Here is a 15,588-nt window from a genome sequence, read left to right as displayed (position 1 = left end):
CAAAGTTAATCTATATTTCCGCAGATGAGCATTAATGCGCCAGACATTGTTATTTTTTCACTCTAGTGATTTTAAACACTGAAACAAATACTATTAATTCAGTCAGACTTCACGTTTCTTTTCTTTTCTGTTTTTTATCCTTTTCTTTTCTTTCTCTTGTTTTTTTGTTTGCACTCTGGGGAGCACGAGCCCCGAGTTGCAGAGGTCTCTCGCGCCCCTTGCACCTGCCCGGCTCCTGCGCTGCGCATGCACGAGCCCGCAAGTCGCGTGCAGGAGATTTCAGGGGCTTTGCATGTTTTACAAAGTTGTTGCGTATCGTGGGGGTATAAAGAGAGGGAGAGAGAGAGAGAGAATGAGAGAGGGAGAGAAAGAGCTGCAGTATTCTTCTTTAAAGAAATGAGGGGGGGGGGGGGGGGGGAGCGGGGGTCTCAGTATAAGTCAATTAGGGCCGAGGGTCACACACTTTCCTAACTATCAGAAATAAACAAACGTCAGACATATAGGCAGAAAGAAACTAATAAACATATAATATATAATTTAAAGTAGGGTTTAGGTATATTATTATATTTTATTACTATTCAACATCATTATTATTATGATTGTTATCGACTGAAGTATCACTATTATATATTTCTTAATAACAACCAGCCGTAGCCTATACCTATAAGTATGACGGCTACACAGTTGTATCTGGTCTCCCTCTCTCTCCCTAATCCCTCTCTCTCTCTCTTCTCTTCCCCTTTTTTCTCCTCTCACCACAACCGGTCGAGGCAGGTGGCCGTCCACAGGAGTCGGCCAGGCTCTCCTGTTGCCAAGTGTTTGTCCGTTGTTGGAACTTTGGTTTGGGTCTCTCTATAATTCTGTAATGTTTAGAGCCTTATATTTAAAGTATCCTGAGTTAATGATATTTGGAGCTTTAAAAATAAAATTTAATTTAATTGCCTGTGTGCAAGTGGCGCAATGATCCAGCTCTTATTAGAAGCGGATGGACAGAGTATTGTTCACAATGATTGCGGAACCAATGGATCGTTATTAAAATTTGCGTGTATTACTTTCTTTATCATTTCACTTTGTGCAAAAGTCACATGTGTGTGAGCTAAATTCTCCTTATAGCTTATCACAACCACTGAGTATTCAAAAAATAAAACAAAATTATAACCAAAGATAAAAGACGTAAGATGGGTTTACTGGTGAAACTACATCTGGATGACCTTCAAAATAAAAACAAACGGAAACATAATGCTGGGAGTCTCTGTGCAGACTCCGTGTAAGACTGTGTTAATCAGCTCTTGGGAGCAGGTATTGGTGCCAGATTGAGTCTATTTCACCAGGACCCGGAAGACAGGCTGCTGGCTGACGTGCCATTACGTTGCTGTGTGGCTGCAGCCTCTCATACGGCCACACAACTTCTTTTTTCTCTCATATTCTCAGAGCTGAGGATCCAGCGGGGAGAGCAGGAGACACACACACACACACACACACAGACACACTCCGCTCTCTGGTGCTGATGACACACACAGCAGCGACTAAACACACGGGCCCTCCGGCTCCTTCACGTCGTCTCCACACTTCTCATCTTTAAAACGCAAGCAGCTCGTCCTGACTCCGATCAGATTCTTTTTTTGTTTGTTTGGTTATTTTGGAGAGAAGCGCCGATCGAAGCTGAAGCTGGATGGAGCCACCGTGTCGGGTTTGACTCTGAAAGCGCAGCCGCTCCTCTCAGGTCAGTCAATCGTTATATTTTCACACGGTGCGTTATTTCTAAATACGCTGCAGGAACTCTGATGCTTGAAAATAAAAAATAGTCCCGCAGGCTAATGCTCAGATATATAAGGAGTCACATTCACATTGTATTATATTCGTATTATTGTAGCAACAAAAAAGAAACAAAATGTTGTTTTTCTGCAACATTGCATGGGCTGCACTATCCATTAATGCTACTTTTACTTTTGCGCTTCGTTAATAACAGCCTATTTACCTTCATATTCAGCTTTATAGTTCTGAATAGCGAGTTATCTGGGAAGCATGTGATCTACTGTAACTATGCCTTTTGTTATATTCACTCACAAACATACTTTTATTGTAGTTTGGATCTATACTATTTTATAAATGATAAAACAGTAAAAATGAGCCACTACTGAATAATTAACGCAGACACGGATGGAAACATTGCGCCCCCAACAGATTTATAGCGACATTGTAGGGTATTTCTAGAAAATAAGGTCCTTATATAAATCCGACCAATAATCATTTTTGTTATGGGGCGCTTTATGTTGCCGTGGGCAAGGTGCTGCATTCCGGGAATAAACCCCTCGATCACGAAATGGATTAGTGTATCATCAGCGTGATATTAGCGACGACAATTGTCACGGCTTTAAAAATGCGTAATGACTGGAGCGATCCTCTTTCATCTGCAAAGAGAGCAATCACCGGGCTACAATGGTGGAGTATAGAGACAGAGACAGGGGCAGGCTGGGGTCTCCACAGGCATGCGGCTGAGCTGGGGCCATTACAACGCACCTTTTCTTTTTTTATTATATATATATAAACTGGCCTCTTTTTCTCTTATACCTGCATGTGCTGTTGTCTGCTGGAGGCTTCTATAGACTGATCCAAATAACAGTAAAGTACGCTGAGGTCTGGGAGGGTTTTGTGTAGCTCAAAGCTCTGAATGCATAAAGAACTCATCTGTGTTTTATGAATTGACTGGATGAACACATTTTAACACAGATGCTGAATCTTTATCAAAGTTTTTCTTTGGAGAACCAATCTTCATACTATGGAGAACTTAATTTCCATTATTTATATAACCCAAATAGTGCTTTATGTTATGAACACAAGCATCATCTTATGCTCCATAATCTCTTTTGCAGACCATGTGTTACGTCCTGTCCTATTCTGAAATGTTATTATTCCGAGCTCAAACTCTTTAAATGGGAGTGAGTGCTGCTCAGCAGCGTCCAGGCCCCTCTCCCTCTCTCAGCAGTCATATGGTCATTGAGTCTGGGTGCTTGTGTCTATAAAGCCCCCCAGTGCATGAGCTCGATCTAATTAGCCGTGAGTAAAGGGGACAATAATGCTTCAGCTGGTTTGTGTCATTCTCCTTCTCTCTGGCTCTGCTTATCTTCACGAGCCCCAGTGTGGCTCTTCACCCCCCCACCCCCCCAGCCCCACACCCAAACACACACACACACACACACACACACACACACAATACAGACACAGTCAAGCACACACTCACATTCACACAGTCACACACCTCCACTCTGGATAATGATGGATGACCGTGCCCAATGGGAACAAACAGGTAGATAAAGCCTATCCCATTTAATAACAGCATGGATCGGAATGATAATCTTGTTGTTCATTAGCCACTGTGGCTGCACAGCCATACAGTTGTTGCACGCACACTTCCCAACCGGTGCAGGAGCTGCTGGGAGAGGGATAGTGCTCTCCAGTCTATATGAAGCATCCCATGGCTGAAACAATACGGCTGTGTCCTTGAGAAAAGACAGAGGCAACGCATCAACATCAGTCCCCCCCCCCCCCCCCCCCCCCCCAACCCCTCTCCACTAACCCTCTCCCATCTTTTGTTCCAGCGGAGATACAAATGGGATTAATGAAGGTATAAATTACAGAGGGCTAAATCCTGCTGAGTAATCCATTTGGCAAACATGCAAACAACAATAGGCATGCAGCAGCAGAGTCTGAGCCTGACCCACTCTCTAAGGCCAAACGGTTAGCACAGTCAGGACACAGCACAGGCACACAGGCCGACCACTGCTGCAGGCTATTCAGTGACATGTTGTAGTGCATAGAAAAAATAAAAAAAGTCCTTTTACCACCAGCCTCATGAACAAGAGCACCAATGCTCATCTATTCAGGCCTGAACAGAGGGAGTCGTTGTTGCTTCAGGTTCAACCTTGTGTGACAGCAATTATTCTGCAGCATAAAATCACTAATTTCAGTGGACATACAAAGTCTGTATTATTGATGTCTGTGTATCATAATGAAATATTTATGCAAAGAACAATAAATACCATAATAATACCGTGTAAAGGTGAAGCTCCACCTGCCAGCTGCAGTGCTTTTTACACTGGAATGTGAGTTATTCAGGTAGCTGGACCTCTGCTGCCCCACATGCACTAATTTGTTGATTTTAGGGGTTGACAAGCTCAAAGGGCTGAGCTCATCAACTCACTACCCCTGGCAACATGCCAGCGATTTAATGACTTATGACTGACACACACACACACACACACACACACAAAAGCACACAGGCACACGCACACACTGCAGGTATTCCAGAAGATCATAGCACGAGTTGTCGCACTATAAAGCACGGTGATGGAGTTATCAGGGGTCTTTTACCTGGGGGAGTTATTTGTCCAGGTATCAGAGGGTTCACGTGACGACCCTCGCCAAATGCGCACCCACCGTGACTCTCTGACGTCAGGGCTCGGCGTCGGTATGGCGGCCAGTCTGGGCTCCTCGCACCCTCCAATTATTCTCTGTCAATCACGCACAAACACGCTCGCGCACACACACACACAGAGGCAAACATGTGATTTTATCCTTAAATGCAGCGAACATCAGTAATAGTACATAATGATAAGAATAATGTTATCATAACATCATTTAAAAACAGTGAATAAGAGCATTAAGCGTGTGTTAAGGGTTGTGATCTGTTTGGGTTTGTATTGCGAGCTCTCAGTGGGGGGGTGTCATGAGACACTTTGATGATCACCAACCGGTTTTTTTTAAGGCCTTGCGCTCATCGCTGGTGCCACCAAGAGAGAATGTGGCGCCATTAGTATGCAAACTGTGTTTGGTTGCTCTGTCTGCGAGACAAAACCTCTGTTTTCACAAGAAGAATGGCCCACTACTAATTAAAGACAATTAGGCTCCTCACAACAAAGGGACCAAATTCGGGGTCATAAATCGACTCCTCCTCTGTTGGTTTTAGAGGTGCTGAAAACCCTGTTTATTTACATAACAGCATGCGAAAAACGACACTTACAATTATTGATGGTAATGCGAGGCTCCATCAGTCACTTGACTTGTTGGAGGGGGAGTGGGTTCATATTCTTGTTGCCTTTTTTACAGAGGGGCGCATACAAGTGGAGGCAAGACACCTCATAATTAACCTACATTTCTCATTCGTGACAGTGAGACATGTATCGTGCAAAATGACTTTGCCTCCATGTTAAGTGTCTGCATTCATGCTGAGAACTGGTGCTATAAAAACCGATCGTCAGGGGCCGATTGCTGATCTTCATGAGAGAGAAAGATCCCCAGAGAAATGACGCTGCTGATTGATAAGTCTTTCAGTATTTCGGTGCAGGGAAATGGAAATTTAAAGGAGAGCAGGGATGCAGCGAGCCAATTGTGGCAGAGGCTGGCCGTCATTGGCTCCGAGGTAGGCCCCGCCCCCGCGAGCCTTGATATGGGAATTTACTGGCGCCATCCGCGTCAGTCTCCGCCACATCTCATTAATGAGCCCGAGCAGAGCACGGATCAGGAGGTTTACACATCCGAGCTGTGTCCGCCGTCAGCTGATCGAGACCGCAACAGGTATAACAGAGGACATGTCTCTTTTCTCCTTTACGCACGGACTCAATGACTCCTCTCAGTCAGCTGTCCACTAGAAGGGACAGTGAAGTGTGCGAAGTGAATTTCTAGAGTCAACAGCTATGATAAGACAGCGATGCTCAGTCCCTGCGTGGAAGAAGAGGTGGAGTGTCCATCGTTTGAATGAATTAACATTTTGTTTTCGTCTCATTGCAGGTATCCCCTCCTGAGGAGAAAGAAGGAGACCGGGCTATTAAAAGGATTTTTTTTTAAATTTCTGCAGTAAATAAACACAGCCGAGACCCCTACAGCTCGGGAACTATATTGTCAGGAGGATCTAACTTCCATTTTGGAGGCGAGAGTGTGTAGAGTAGCCCGGCGCACAGACAGAGGCGCGTTCAGAGGAGAAGCAGACGACCAGCTCAGCCATGGAGGTCGCAGCGGCCGATCAGTCTCGGTGGATGGCGCACCACCACGCAGTGCTGAACAGCCAGCACCCGGACTCTCACCACCACAGTCTGAGCCACAACTACATGGAGCCCATGGCGCCTTTGCTGCCCCAGGACGAGGTGGACATGTTTCTGAACCACTTGGACTCTCAGGGGAACCCTTACTACACCAACTCCCGGGCAAGGGTCACCTACAGCCAAGCGCACGGTAAGATGCGCGCTGACTTCTCAGCTACGAAAACAGTGTTTAAAACGAACACAGCCTGTTTTGTTGAGACATTATTCAGTTTGTTTTTTTATATAATTCACGTCTGAACAGAGCTTGCTTTGTATGTTTGAGTCCGCTTGTGTACTGGGTGTATTTAGAAGCTTACACAATATATGCCTTAACAATTCAGTGATTTGCTTAAAAATGTTCTTCTTGACATCTCTGGGCCAATCCTGCAACATAAAGGGATTTATAGCAAATGACAGCGAGGGGAAAGGGAAGTATGTCATTTAACCCCTCTGTGCTGGGGCAGGGGCTCTGGAGGGAGAGAGACAGGGAGAGAGAGAGAGACACTTCCCGGATATAAAATTAAAACCGCAAATTTACTAGTCCGAGAGCTGCAGCCGATGAAAAGATACTGTCCGGACAAGGAGCTGCGTTTACTGTGTTTTTCTGCAGCCAACAGGCCTTTATCGACTCTATCTTAAATAGATTAATTCACGGTGGCTTTTGGCAGATAACGGAAAATATTTTGGGGTAATTGTGAGGAAAATTCTTTATTTTAAATTAACTACCAGTGATTGTTGAAACTAAATGTCGGACTTGAGTAATTTTGAGTATTTGTCAGGTAAGATCTTTCTGTTCTGCTTTGGAAAGTAATGGAAAGGAGGCTGAAAAATCCAGCGTGTATTAAATAGATTATCTTGCATTTCAGCTCGTCTCGCTGGGAACCAGGTCTGCCGACCACACCTCATCCACAGCCCCGGGATTCCCTGGCTGGATCCCGGCAAAGCTGCCCTGTCCGCTGCGCACCACCACAACGCATGGGCGGTCAGTCACTTCAGCAAACCCGGCCTGCATCCCACCGGCTCCGGCTACCCCTGCAGCAGCAACACCGGCACGGCCCCCGTGTCGTCGCTCACCCAGGGGTCCCACTCCAGCTCGCACCTCTACAGTTTCCCCCCGACCCCTCCGAAAGACGTGTCGCCGGACCCCGGCCCCACCTCCCCGACCTCCACCTCGACCAGGATGGACGAGAAGGATTCGATCAAGTCCTACCAGGGGCCGCTGACGGACAGCATGAAAATGGAGAGCTGTAGTCCACTGCGCAGCGGCCTGGCCTCGATGAACGGCCAGGCCACGCATCACCCCATCCCGACCTACCCGGCCTACTCTCTGCCGAATCCACATGAGTACGGCGGCAGCCTCTTCCACCCCGGCAGCCTGCTCGGCGGGTCCAGCTTCACGCCCAAGTGCAAAAGCAAAGCCAGATCGAGCTCAGGTGAGTCTCACGTGTGTTAGGGTCTGTGTATGATGAAAGATTGAAGTGATAAAGTCTTACTAAATTATCCTGCTTTATTCAAATGAGCCTTGATGGGTAAATGAATTTCGAAGTTAAATTACCCGCTTTTGTGATGCACTCTTATATAAATGTGTGGGTATTATCATCTAGAATTGTGCCACGGTATTTATTTTAAATTCTAAAATGTACTCCATATTGTAAGCTCTTTCGTCACTATTATAGTATCTAATAGTTTGTTACTTTTAAAAACCAGCGGTGGTTTCCACGTGGGACCCATCTAACCTGTGACAAAACTGCCCGGACTGGTATTATCTGACGAGCGGGTTCACTTTAGAGAGAAACCAACCATAGGTGAAACTCATCAGACTAATCGGGGTCAACTTTACTAAATGCCCAGTTAAGGGCAGTGTGCGCGTGATGGGGCGGTTTGAAGAGTAGGCTCGTTGACTTGGAAAGAAAATGGGATCACAATTAAAGCAACTGGGATTTTGTAAATATGTTGGTTTGTAAATTTGTTGGTTTGAAGAAAAAAAAGTATCCAATTAATAGTGAGGGATTAAAGTTTGTAAAGTCGTCCACAAGAACTTAACATTTACTTGTTCGATGACAGTGACTTATCCTGACCGTCAGAGGTTGTTTTATGTGGCGTTTACGGCACTTTAAAAAAACAATACTTTAAAAAGTAGCCAGTCACGACGCCCTGGCTCCTGCCATATCCTGTATACCTCCAAGTGAACAAATCACGACCTCCACCCCGCCCACCCGCTCTCCCCAGTCCTAACAAAGCACAGGCGACAGAGCCCTGCTGTTTGTGTTTTTAAGCATGGCCTTGGCCCAGCAGCACGGACACAAAGTGGAGGCAACCAGAGTCCACACAGGATCTGCTGCTATGTGTATAGATGGGAGCGTATATTTAATAACACTGTCACTACAGGTCTGCAGACTGCAGTGCATTGGGTAATCCTGATTAAACATGCACTGCACAGTCGGTCCTCCTCTTACCTAAAATCCTCAAAGCCAGTGGGATTGTTTATAATGAAACGGGGCCTATTTACTGACTGTCTGGACAAGCACCTGATTCAATACGCTGCATGTGCTGGGAGGAATATTTAGACTTTATGCCTGACATTAATGTGCAGGCATTTGAAAAACAACTCAGTCTGGTAATGACTCTGTAATTTCCCCACATTGTTCCAGCTGTTGTACAACAGGCATCTTAAGACACGTTGCTCTAAATGTAGTTGTGCATTTATCAATATTTGTCATCCATAGTCCCAGTGCTTTTTAATACACCTTCTTTTTAATACTTGCTTGGAGATAATGTGAGTGTGAGCTGTGGCACTAGAGAAATGTTATACTTTGACATTTAAAAGAAGTTGGCTCGACTATGCCTGAATCAGTAACACAAACATATCAGCCACGGCATTAAAAAGGCTCTTATCTATCAAAGTCTCTGTCCAGGGCCAGTAATGGTGATTGACTGTTTTACAAAATGCCACAATGACATTTCAGCTGTCAGCACGTACACCTTCAGCTTCCTGCTGAGCGAGCCTCCGACCAGAGCACCCCTCCTCCTCCTCCTCTCGACTCTAACTTCTCTCATGAAGCTTTCATCTTCCCATTTTGTTTCTTATTTCAACACTATTGCACAAGAAATAATACCCCAGTCACTGCTGATGAATATTTAAAGTTTTAATGATCCCACTTTAATGTGGCTGTTGCTATTACGAAATACGTACGAGGAAGAGAGGGGAGGCACAAAAAAAGAAGAAAAAGAAAAAGCCGAGAGATGCATTTCAAAAGGAACCTAGCTTTTTCGCTCAGGTCAGATTCCATTGTGGAGCGAGGGTGGGACTCTGGGTGTCGCTCGCATTATGACAGGAATAATGAGGGGATGCTCTAGGGAGAGAGGGATACTTGAATTAAAATAACTGGTTGGTTTAGCAAGGGGCTGTTTGAAGTCAAACCTGTATGGCAGAGGAGTGCATGTGGAAATAACTCAAAAAGCGGGTTTCTATATAAAGGCATGCACGGTATCTACAGTTGAATAAAAATGTGAGCTTTCCCATAATAATATAGAATTTCTATGTTATTATCTGCAGACAATTGGCATAAAAGCTTCTCACCACAGGCTGCAACACTGCCCGCCACATTTAATACCACCACCACCACACACTTATGTTTCCTCTCATGGGTGCCCATTGATCTGATAAATAATGTAGTTCTAATTTGATGGTGTGCCTCATTCTTCTTGTCGGACACCTCTGGACATGTTCTGGGTGTCTCTGGCCTCCTCGCTCTGGATCGGTTTACATAGAGGTGTCTGTGTCCATGGCAGCCATGTGCACACTTGGTACACCAGCGAGCTCACCTTTACGTTGTCACCATCACGAGCCAGATTTTGACTTCATATTACAGGGTCATCCAATGTCATACAAGTCGCGTGATGGGGGCAGGACAGCTGCTGTATGGTGCCTCTGGCAGAGGGTGAACTTTTTAATTATATAAATTTCTTCCTCTCTCCTCTTGAACTCTACGCAGAGGGACGGGAATGTGTAAACTGCGGGGCGACCTCGACCCCTCTTTGGCGACGGGACGGAACCGGCCACTACCTGTGCAACGCCTGCGGACTGTACCACAAGATGAACGGCCAGAATCGACCGCTCATCAAGCCCAAACGCAGACTGGTGAGTTCTCACTCTGTTGCTCTACTATGAGAGCAGGCACCCAAATATGAGCACAAAGCAGATGCCGGCAGCACAATTCCAGGAAAGTTATATTTTCCCTATGATCTTCCTGGAATTGTTTGTCCCTCTCACCCCCTGACGATCCGCCTTCATGGCCTGTTACAATACTGCTACTATTGCCATTGTTCCTGCTATCATTATTGCTGGTACTTCTGATACTGTTACTGATACCAATACCCATGCTGCTTTAGTTAACACCACGCTCGAGTAGATGAAAAGCACCATGGACACACAACACTGTTGATGTACCCCCGCATACACACTATAGGACTCAACCATATACTGAAGCTGGATATATCTCAACTTATTTATTCATGTATTCAAATTCTATCTATCTATCAATCTATCTACACGACTACATTTAAATTTAAATATATGTATTTTATCTTTTTTAGCCTCTTTAAATTAGTTATTTTTAAGGGTTTTTATATATAGTTTACAGTAAACTCTCGTTAAATGTTGTTTCTTGTTCAGGAACAACATTTTTAGAAATCGCCCCAATTATTATTAGAGTTATATGAATTAAAACGAATTCCTGTAATAAAAATAAGCATTTTACTTAATAGTGACTGGGGAAAAAATAATAGCCACCTACTAAATACCACGAGGGTACTACTACTAATATCCTTTATTTATAGGGTAATCATACCATTATTAATGATAATAATACAAATGATGGGTGGAAATGTTTCTGAAAATAAATAACACAATTTTAGTAGTGGGTTAACCTAATAAAAATGGGTCTGGCCTATTTAATTTACCCAAGCTAATTCTAATTGCATAGTTTGTATCCTGAGTCTAACGGACTTTATTTATACTCGCTGGTTATTTGACTCACGAATTATTTGGCTGCCATAATTCGGTAAAGATATTTAAAATTTGAACAAAAACGCTTGAGCTTTTTGACATCAGGCGGGTTCGTGCTGTTCCTTGGGCACCTCCGCGTCGCTCCTCCTGCAGCTCCTGAAAAGTCGCGTTAGATTTTCCACCGCATGGCTCGGCCCTTGTGCGGCTGCAGCAGCTTTTTGCATTTGCAGCTTCAAGTGTTTTTCGGGGTTGTGTTCAAAGGGGCATCCAGTTGTTTCCTATCCGGATATCTGCCCGGCCCAGATAAGGAAGTCAGGCTCCCGGCTGTTTCCGCCCTCAACCAGCGCGCTGCATTCTGTGCGCGGCCAGACTGACATATAGTGTAAAGAGATTATCACAACACTGGAGGAGCCGCTTATGTGTGAAGGGACGGAGCGTGAGGGGCGGCCACTGGAAAATACATGGATTTATGTCCCCCCCCCCCCCCCCCCCCCACTCTTGTTTGCCATTCTCTGCGGCCGCTCTTTTATTTTACATCATAAATATATTTATTTCTGAAGTCGGGTCAGCCTGTGTTCAAAATGACCGGGGTCGTGGCTGCTCCCCGGCTCCACCTGAAATTATTTAGAAGGCAAAAAAAAGCTGGATGCTGCCTGTGGAGCGCAGAGCCGCGGGGTTGTTGCATGTAAGGCTAATGTTTCTTATTATGTGTGAAGAATTGATCCGCAATGGACGCAGGGAGCACATTGCCAGACAGGACACCGGGTCTTACACGACTTGTCGGCCAGTTCTCCTTGGATCAGGATAAATGGAGGGTCTTTACAGCAAGGCCCCTATTATGACCCGTTAAAACTGGCGCACTTATTTTTAATTCATTAAATGTGATAATTACCGACGGGCGTGGACGGACTAAGACGTTTTCGAGAAAAATGGCTCCACAGCTTATTGCGCAAATGAGACAATTCGATCATGGTTGTCGCGGTCTGCGTAATTGATTTAGTCTAATATGAGGAGTTAAGTCATTTCTCCTTTTGATGCCTCTCCGCACATGGCTCCGCGTTACAGCTCGAACCTCACGACCGTCCACGTGCCGCCGGTTCATTTGAAAAAAACAAAGCTGTCTCTGCCTTATTGGTCTGTCTGTGCTGTCTGTGGCTCTTTCTGCCTGTTGAATACATGTGTGTGCAGCCGTGTGACCCCGCTGCACCAGTGTGAATGGATCTTTATTCATGAGGTGTTTTCCCTCTTCCTACAGTCCGCTGCGAGACGTGCAGGCACCTGCTGCGCAAACTGCCAGACCACCACCACCACCCTGTGGAGGCGCAACGGGAACGGAGACCCGGTGTGTAACGCCTGCGGCCTTTACTTTAAACTGCACAATGTAAGTAGACTGCATGGGACAGGGGGAAAAAAACAAAATTGGTGGGTCTTTTTCTAGGGGAGGGGTATTAGGGTTTAGCTGGTCGTTAACTGGTCAAGTGGGCGGACAGTTTGTATCGATTTAGGAGTGTGGAGGCAAAGCCTGCTCACCCTGTGGAGCAGAACCCACCGGTCCTCTCTCCTTTTTATTAATCCATCGTTGTCTCAATGGGGGGCGTTACTCCCAGGAGAGGCTGCGGGGTGGGACTGTCAGTCAGTGTAACGGCGTCGGTTACACTGATGAGGATTTGTCTGGAACTGCTCTTTTGAGGCCCAAAGCCTGCTCCCCATCCCCATGTATTCATATCACCCAGGACAGTTCTGTTTGCTTTTAAATGAGACAAAAGCCAAAAAAGAAAACCCGCCCCCTGACTAGCCTTATAATGCAGCTATATATGCAAAACAGCTGCTTATTATTTACAACCTTCATTTCACACTGGCATAACTCTTAATGAAAGAAAGCCATGTTAATGCTAATTGGCAAAGCGATATGTGACATATTCTTGGTGACATTTTAAATGATGGCCTGGTAAACAAGCTGGAACTAACAGTAAAACAAACCCTAGCCTCTATAGTGCTCGTGCCATCAGTGCAGCTTTTGTTTGGTCTGTCATGAGCTAATGTGTTGCTCTCCACAGGTTAACAGACCCCTGACCATGAAGAAGGAAGGCATCCAGACACGCAACCGCAAGATGTCCAGCAAGTCCAAGAGGAACAAGCGAACAGGGGACGGCTTTGACGAGCTGTCCAAGTGCATGCACGACAAGGCCTCTCATTTCGGCGGGGGACCCGGCCTCACCAGCCACATGACCCACATGGGTCACCTGCCCCCCTTCAGCCACTCGGGACACATGCTGCCTACTCCCACGCCCATTCATCCTTCATTCGGTCACCCCCACCACTCCAATCGCTCGCCGGTCTGGGCCGAGCCTCACTGAGGGCCCCCCCCCCCACAGACCCAAAACTCCTCCGCCTGTAGGAGCCGCCACGCCGCCATTAACACTAAATGGCCTTCACATCACGCCAAAAGCTGAGCAGACTTGTTGCGTTATGTACAGTGATTGGGAGGGACTTTCAGTTGGACTTTGTAACTGAAGGTCATGTTATGCCTGACTTCACTGATGGGACGCCACAGAAAGCGGGACGTTTGCGGACTCTGTGAAGAGTAAACGTGACGCGGGGCTTCCCTGGTCCCTGGGTGATTTGTGGCTTACAGGAATGGAGAGAACGAAGATGCTTTTCATTCTTTTTGCTTATTTTTACTGAGTCACTTTGGTACCCACCTCTCCATGACCCTGTAACAGGAGACTCCAGAGGTCTTTAAAGAACCGCTGTTCCCACCTCACGACCATCTCGTTATATGCTGAGATACGTGCATCCTGTCCACCCCCATGCTGTTGCCCACAACCGCCATGGACAGACAGACGGACAGAGAGACAGACTTCAGTGCTGGAGGTCTAAAGACTGGCTCGCAGCTGCAGCACCCCGTATGCCCCTGTTACCAACCAGTCAGGCCCAGACTACAATACCCATAGACGAGTTCTCTCCTCACATGCTGGATTGTACACCACCACAACGCTCACCTGTTTTTAATAATGGACTTTTAAGGAAAAAAGACACCGTAAATAAAGTGTTTATAAATGCTTAATTGCTATTATTGTTGTCATATTTGATGTTATAATTATTGCTACGATAATTTATTTTCACTGTTAAAGCTTTCGTCAAAGACACATGGAAACTGTTATGATTTTAATTTCATGGTTATTACGTAAAGAAAAACACTGACCTATCTTAGATAAAAAGGCCCTGAGCTGTATGTTTTTATCATTTTTCCATCTCACAAAAGTAAAGTAAATAAAGTTTAATACTGAAGTTCAATCTGTCACTGTCTCCTCAGTTTAGTCTGTCTCCATCACTCTCACATACACGTACACAAACAATACAGCATCAACGTAAACTCTCCTTTCTAATGAAGAGTGCTTGATTATCTAAATCATAAGTGATATCAGATGTATCAAGGAAAACTCTGTGATCCCTTGAGCGTGGTAATGCTTTGGTCAGGCTCCTCCTCTTTGTGCGATTGTTAAGAGAAGGCCTCTTTGTGAAGCTGAGGCCCCAGGCTGGACCACTGTACCCAGACAGCAGGCTCCGGAGTCACACACAGTCATACATATGCACATTACCACATGCTCACGCACAGACATGGAAAAAAAACAAACACAAACCCTAATTCACACCCTTGTGTAACCAAATAACCCGCGCAAGGTCTCTTATTTAGCTCCAGCGGCAAGTTTTTTTTGTTTTTTTGTTTTTTTCTGAATTCATATGTGACAAATACTGAGTCATGAGTTCAGCGGGAGCCGCTCTCGGAGTAGCCCTCTATGTTGGCCGTGGTGATTGGAGTGAGAGGAAGGACAGCGGGTCTTTAGTGGGAGAGGGAAGAGGAAGGAAAGGCAATCAGGCGACCTGAGCAAACACGTGGGGGTCTGCTCAGGCCCTTTGCACACAGATGTGCACGCAGCTGAGGCTGCCAGGAAGCAGGCGTCGACTCTGCTTCTCCCCGTCTCGTCTCATCTCGTCCTCTTTTTCTTTTTCTTTCTCTTTCTGGTTGTTTTGTTTGTTTTTCCCTCTCCCCCCTCTGCTCTCCCATTTATTCTGTTTGTATTTTACTCTCCTCTACTCTGTGTTTCTGTGTTGCTCTTACTGCCTCTCCCGCCCATTTGGACGATTACAGTAAAGTAAAACGACTTGAGAAAACTTTGAACAGAGCCAGCCGCTAATGAGTCTGCTCCATTAGGGCCAATTTGAGGTCATCATCGTGGAGTTCAGCATGCCCTCACACACCCGCAGCACAAACCATCCGATTAAACAGTCCGAGCTAAAAGTGGACCACTACCCCTCCCTGAACCCTCTACCCTGCTCACATCTGCTGGACTGCTGTGGAGCTTGATCTGCTGGGGTTTCCCCAGCGGCTCGATCAGTTCAAATTGTAAAAAGTATTTATCCAGGGATTTATGAAATTGCTGTTTTTTTTTAATAGTGTGGCTGAAGCACTCCAATGTCAGCTTTTGCTACATCTTAGCA

The 15,588-nt window shown here is 45.7% G+C and overlaps 1 protein-coding gene across 3 annotated transcripts; it reads left to right on the top strand.

The window, feature by feature from the left end:
• Positions 1 to 1,426: 1,426 nt before the first annotated feature.
• On the top strand, positions 1,427 to 14,382 carry gata2a (GATA binding protein 2a). Of its 3 annotated transcripts, none has more exons than XM_053412391.1 (6): positions 1,427 to 1,723; positions 5,788 to 6,228; positions 6,944 to 7,510; positions 10,073 to 10,218; positions 12,341 to 12,466; positions 13,143 to 14,382. In XM_053412391.1, the coding sequence occupies exons 2-6, from the start codon at positions 6,000 to 6,002 to the stop codon at positions 13,440 to 13,442; spliced, it is 1,368 nt and encodes a 455-aa protein (XP_053268366.1). In that variant the 5' UTR covers positions 1,427 to 1,723; positions 5,788 to 5,999; the 3' UTR covers positions 13,443 to 14,382. The 3 variants fall into 3 exon arrangements, with proteins under 3 accessions (XP_053268366.1, XP_053268357.1, XP_053268375.1); XM_053412382.1 differs by lacking the exon at positions 1,427 to 1,723 and adding an exon at positions 4,608 to 5,574; XM_053412400.1 differs by lacking the exons at positions 1,427 to 1,723; positions 5,788 to 6,228 and adding an exon at positions 6,239 to 6,856.
• Positions 14,383 to 15,588: the final 1,206 nt, after the last annotated feature.

This window comes from Pleuronectes platessa, chromosome 2, assembly GCF_947347685.1.
Source record: "Pleuronectes platessa chromosome 2, fPlePla1.1, whole genome shotgun sequence".
Classification (NCBI taxonomy): Eukaryota; Metazoa; Chordata; class Actinopteri; order Pleuronectiformes; family Pleuronectidae; genus Pleuronectes; species Pleuronectes platessa.
The sequence above is the reverse complement of the archived record's forward strand: the minus strand, read 5'-3'. Positions and strand labels throughout refer to the sequence as shown.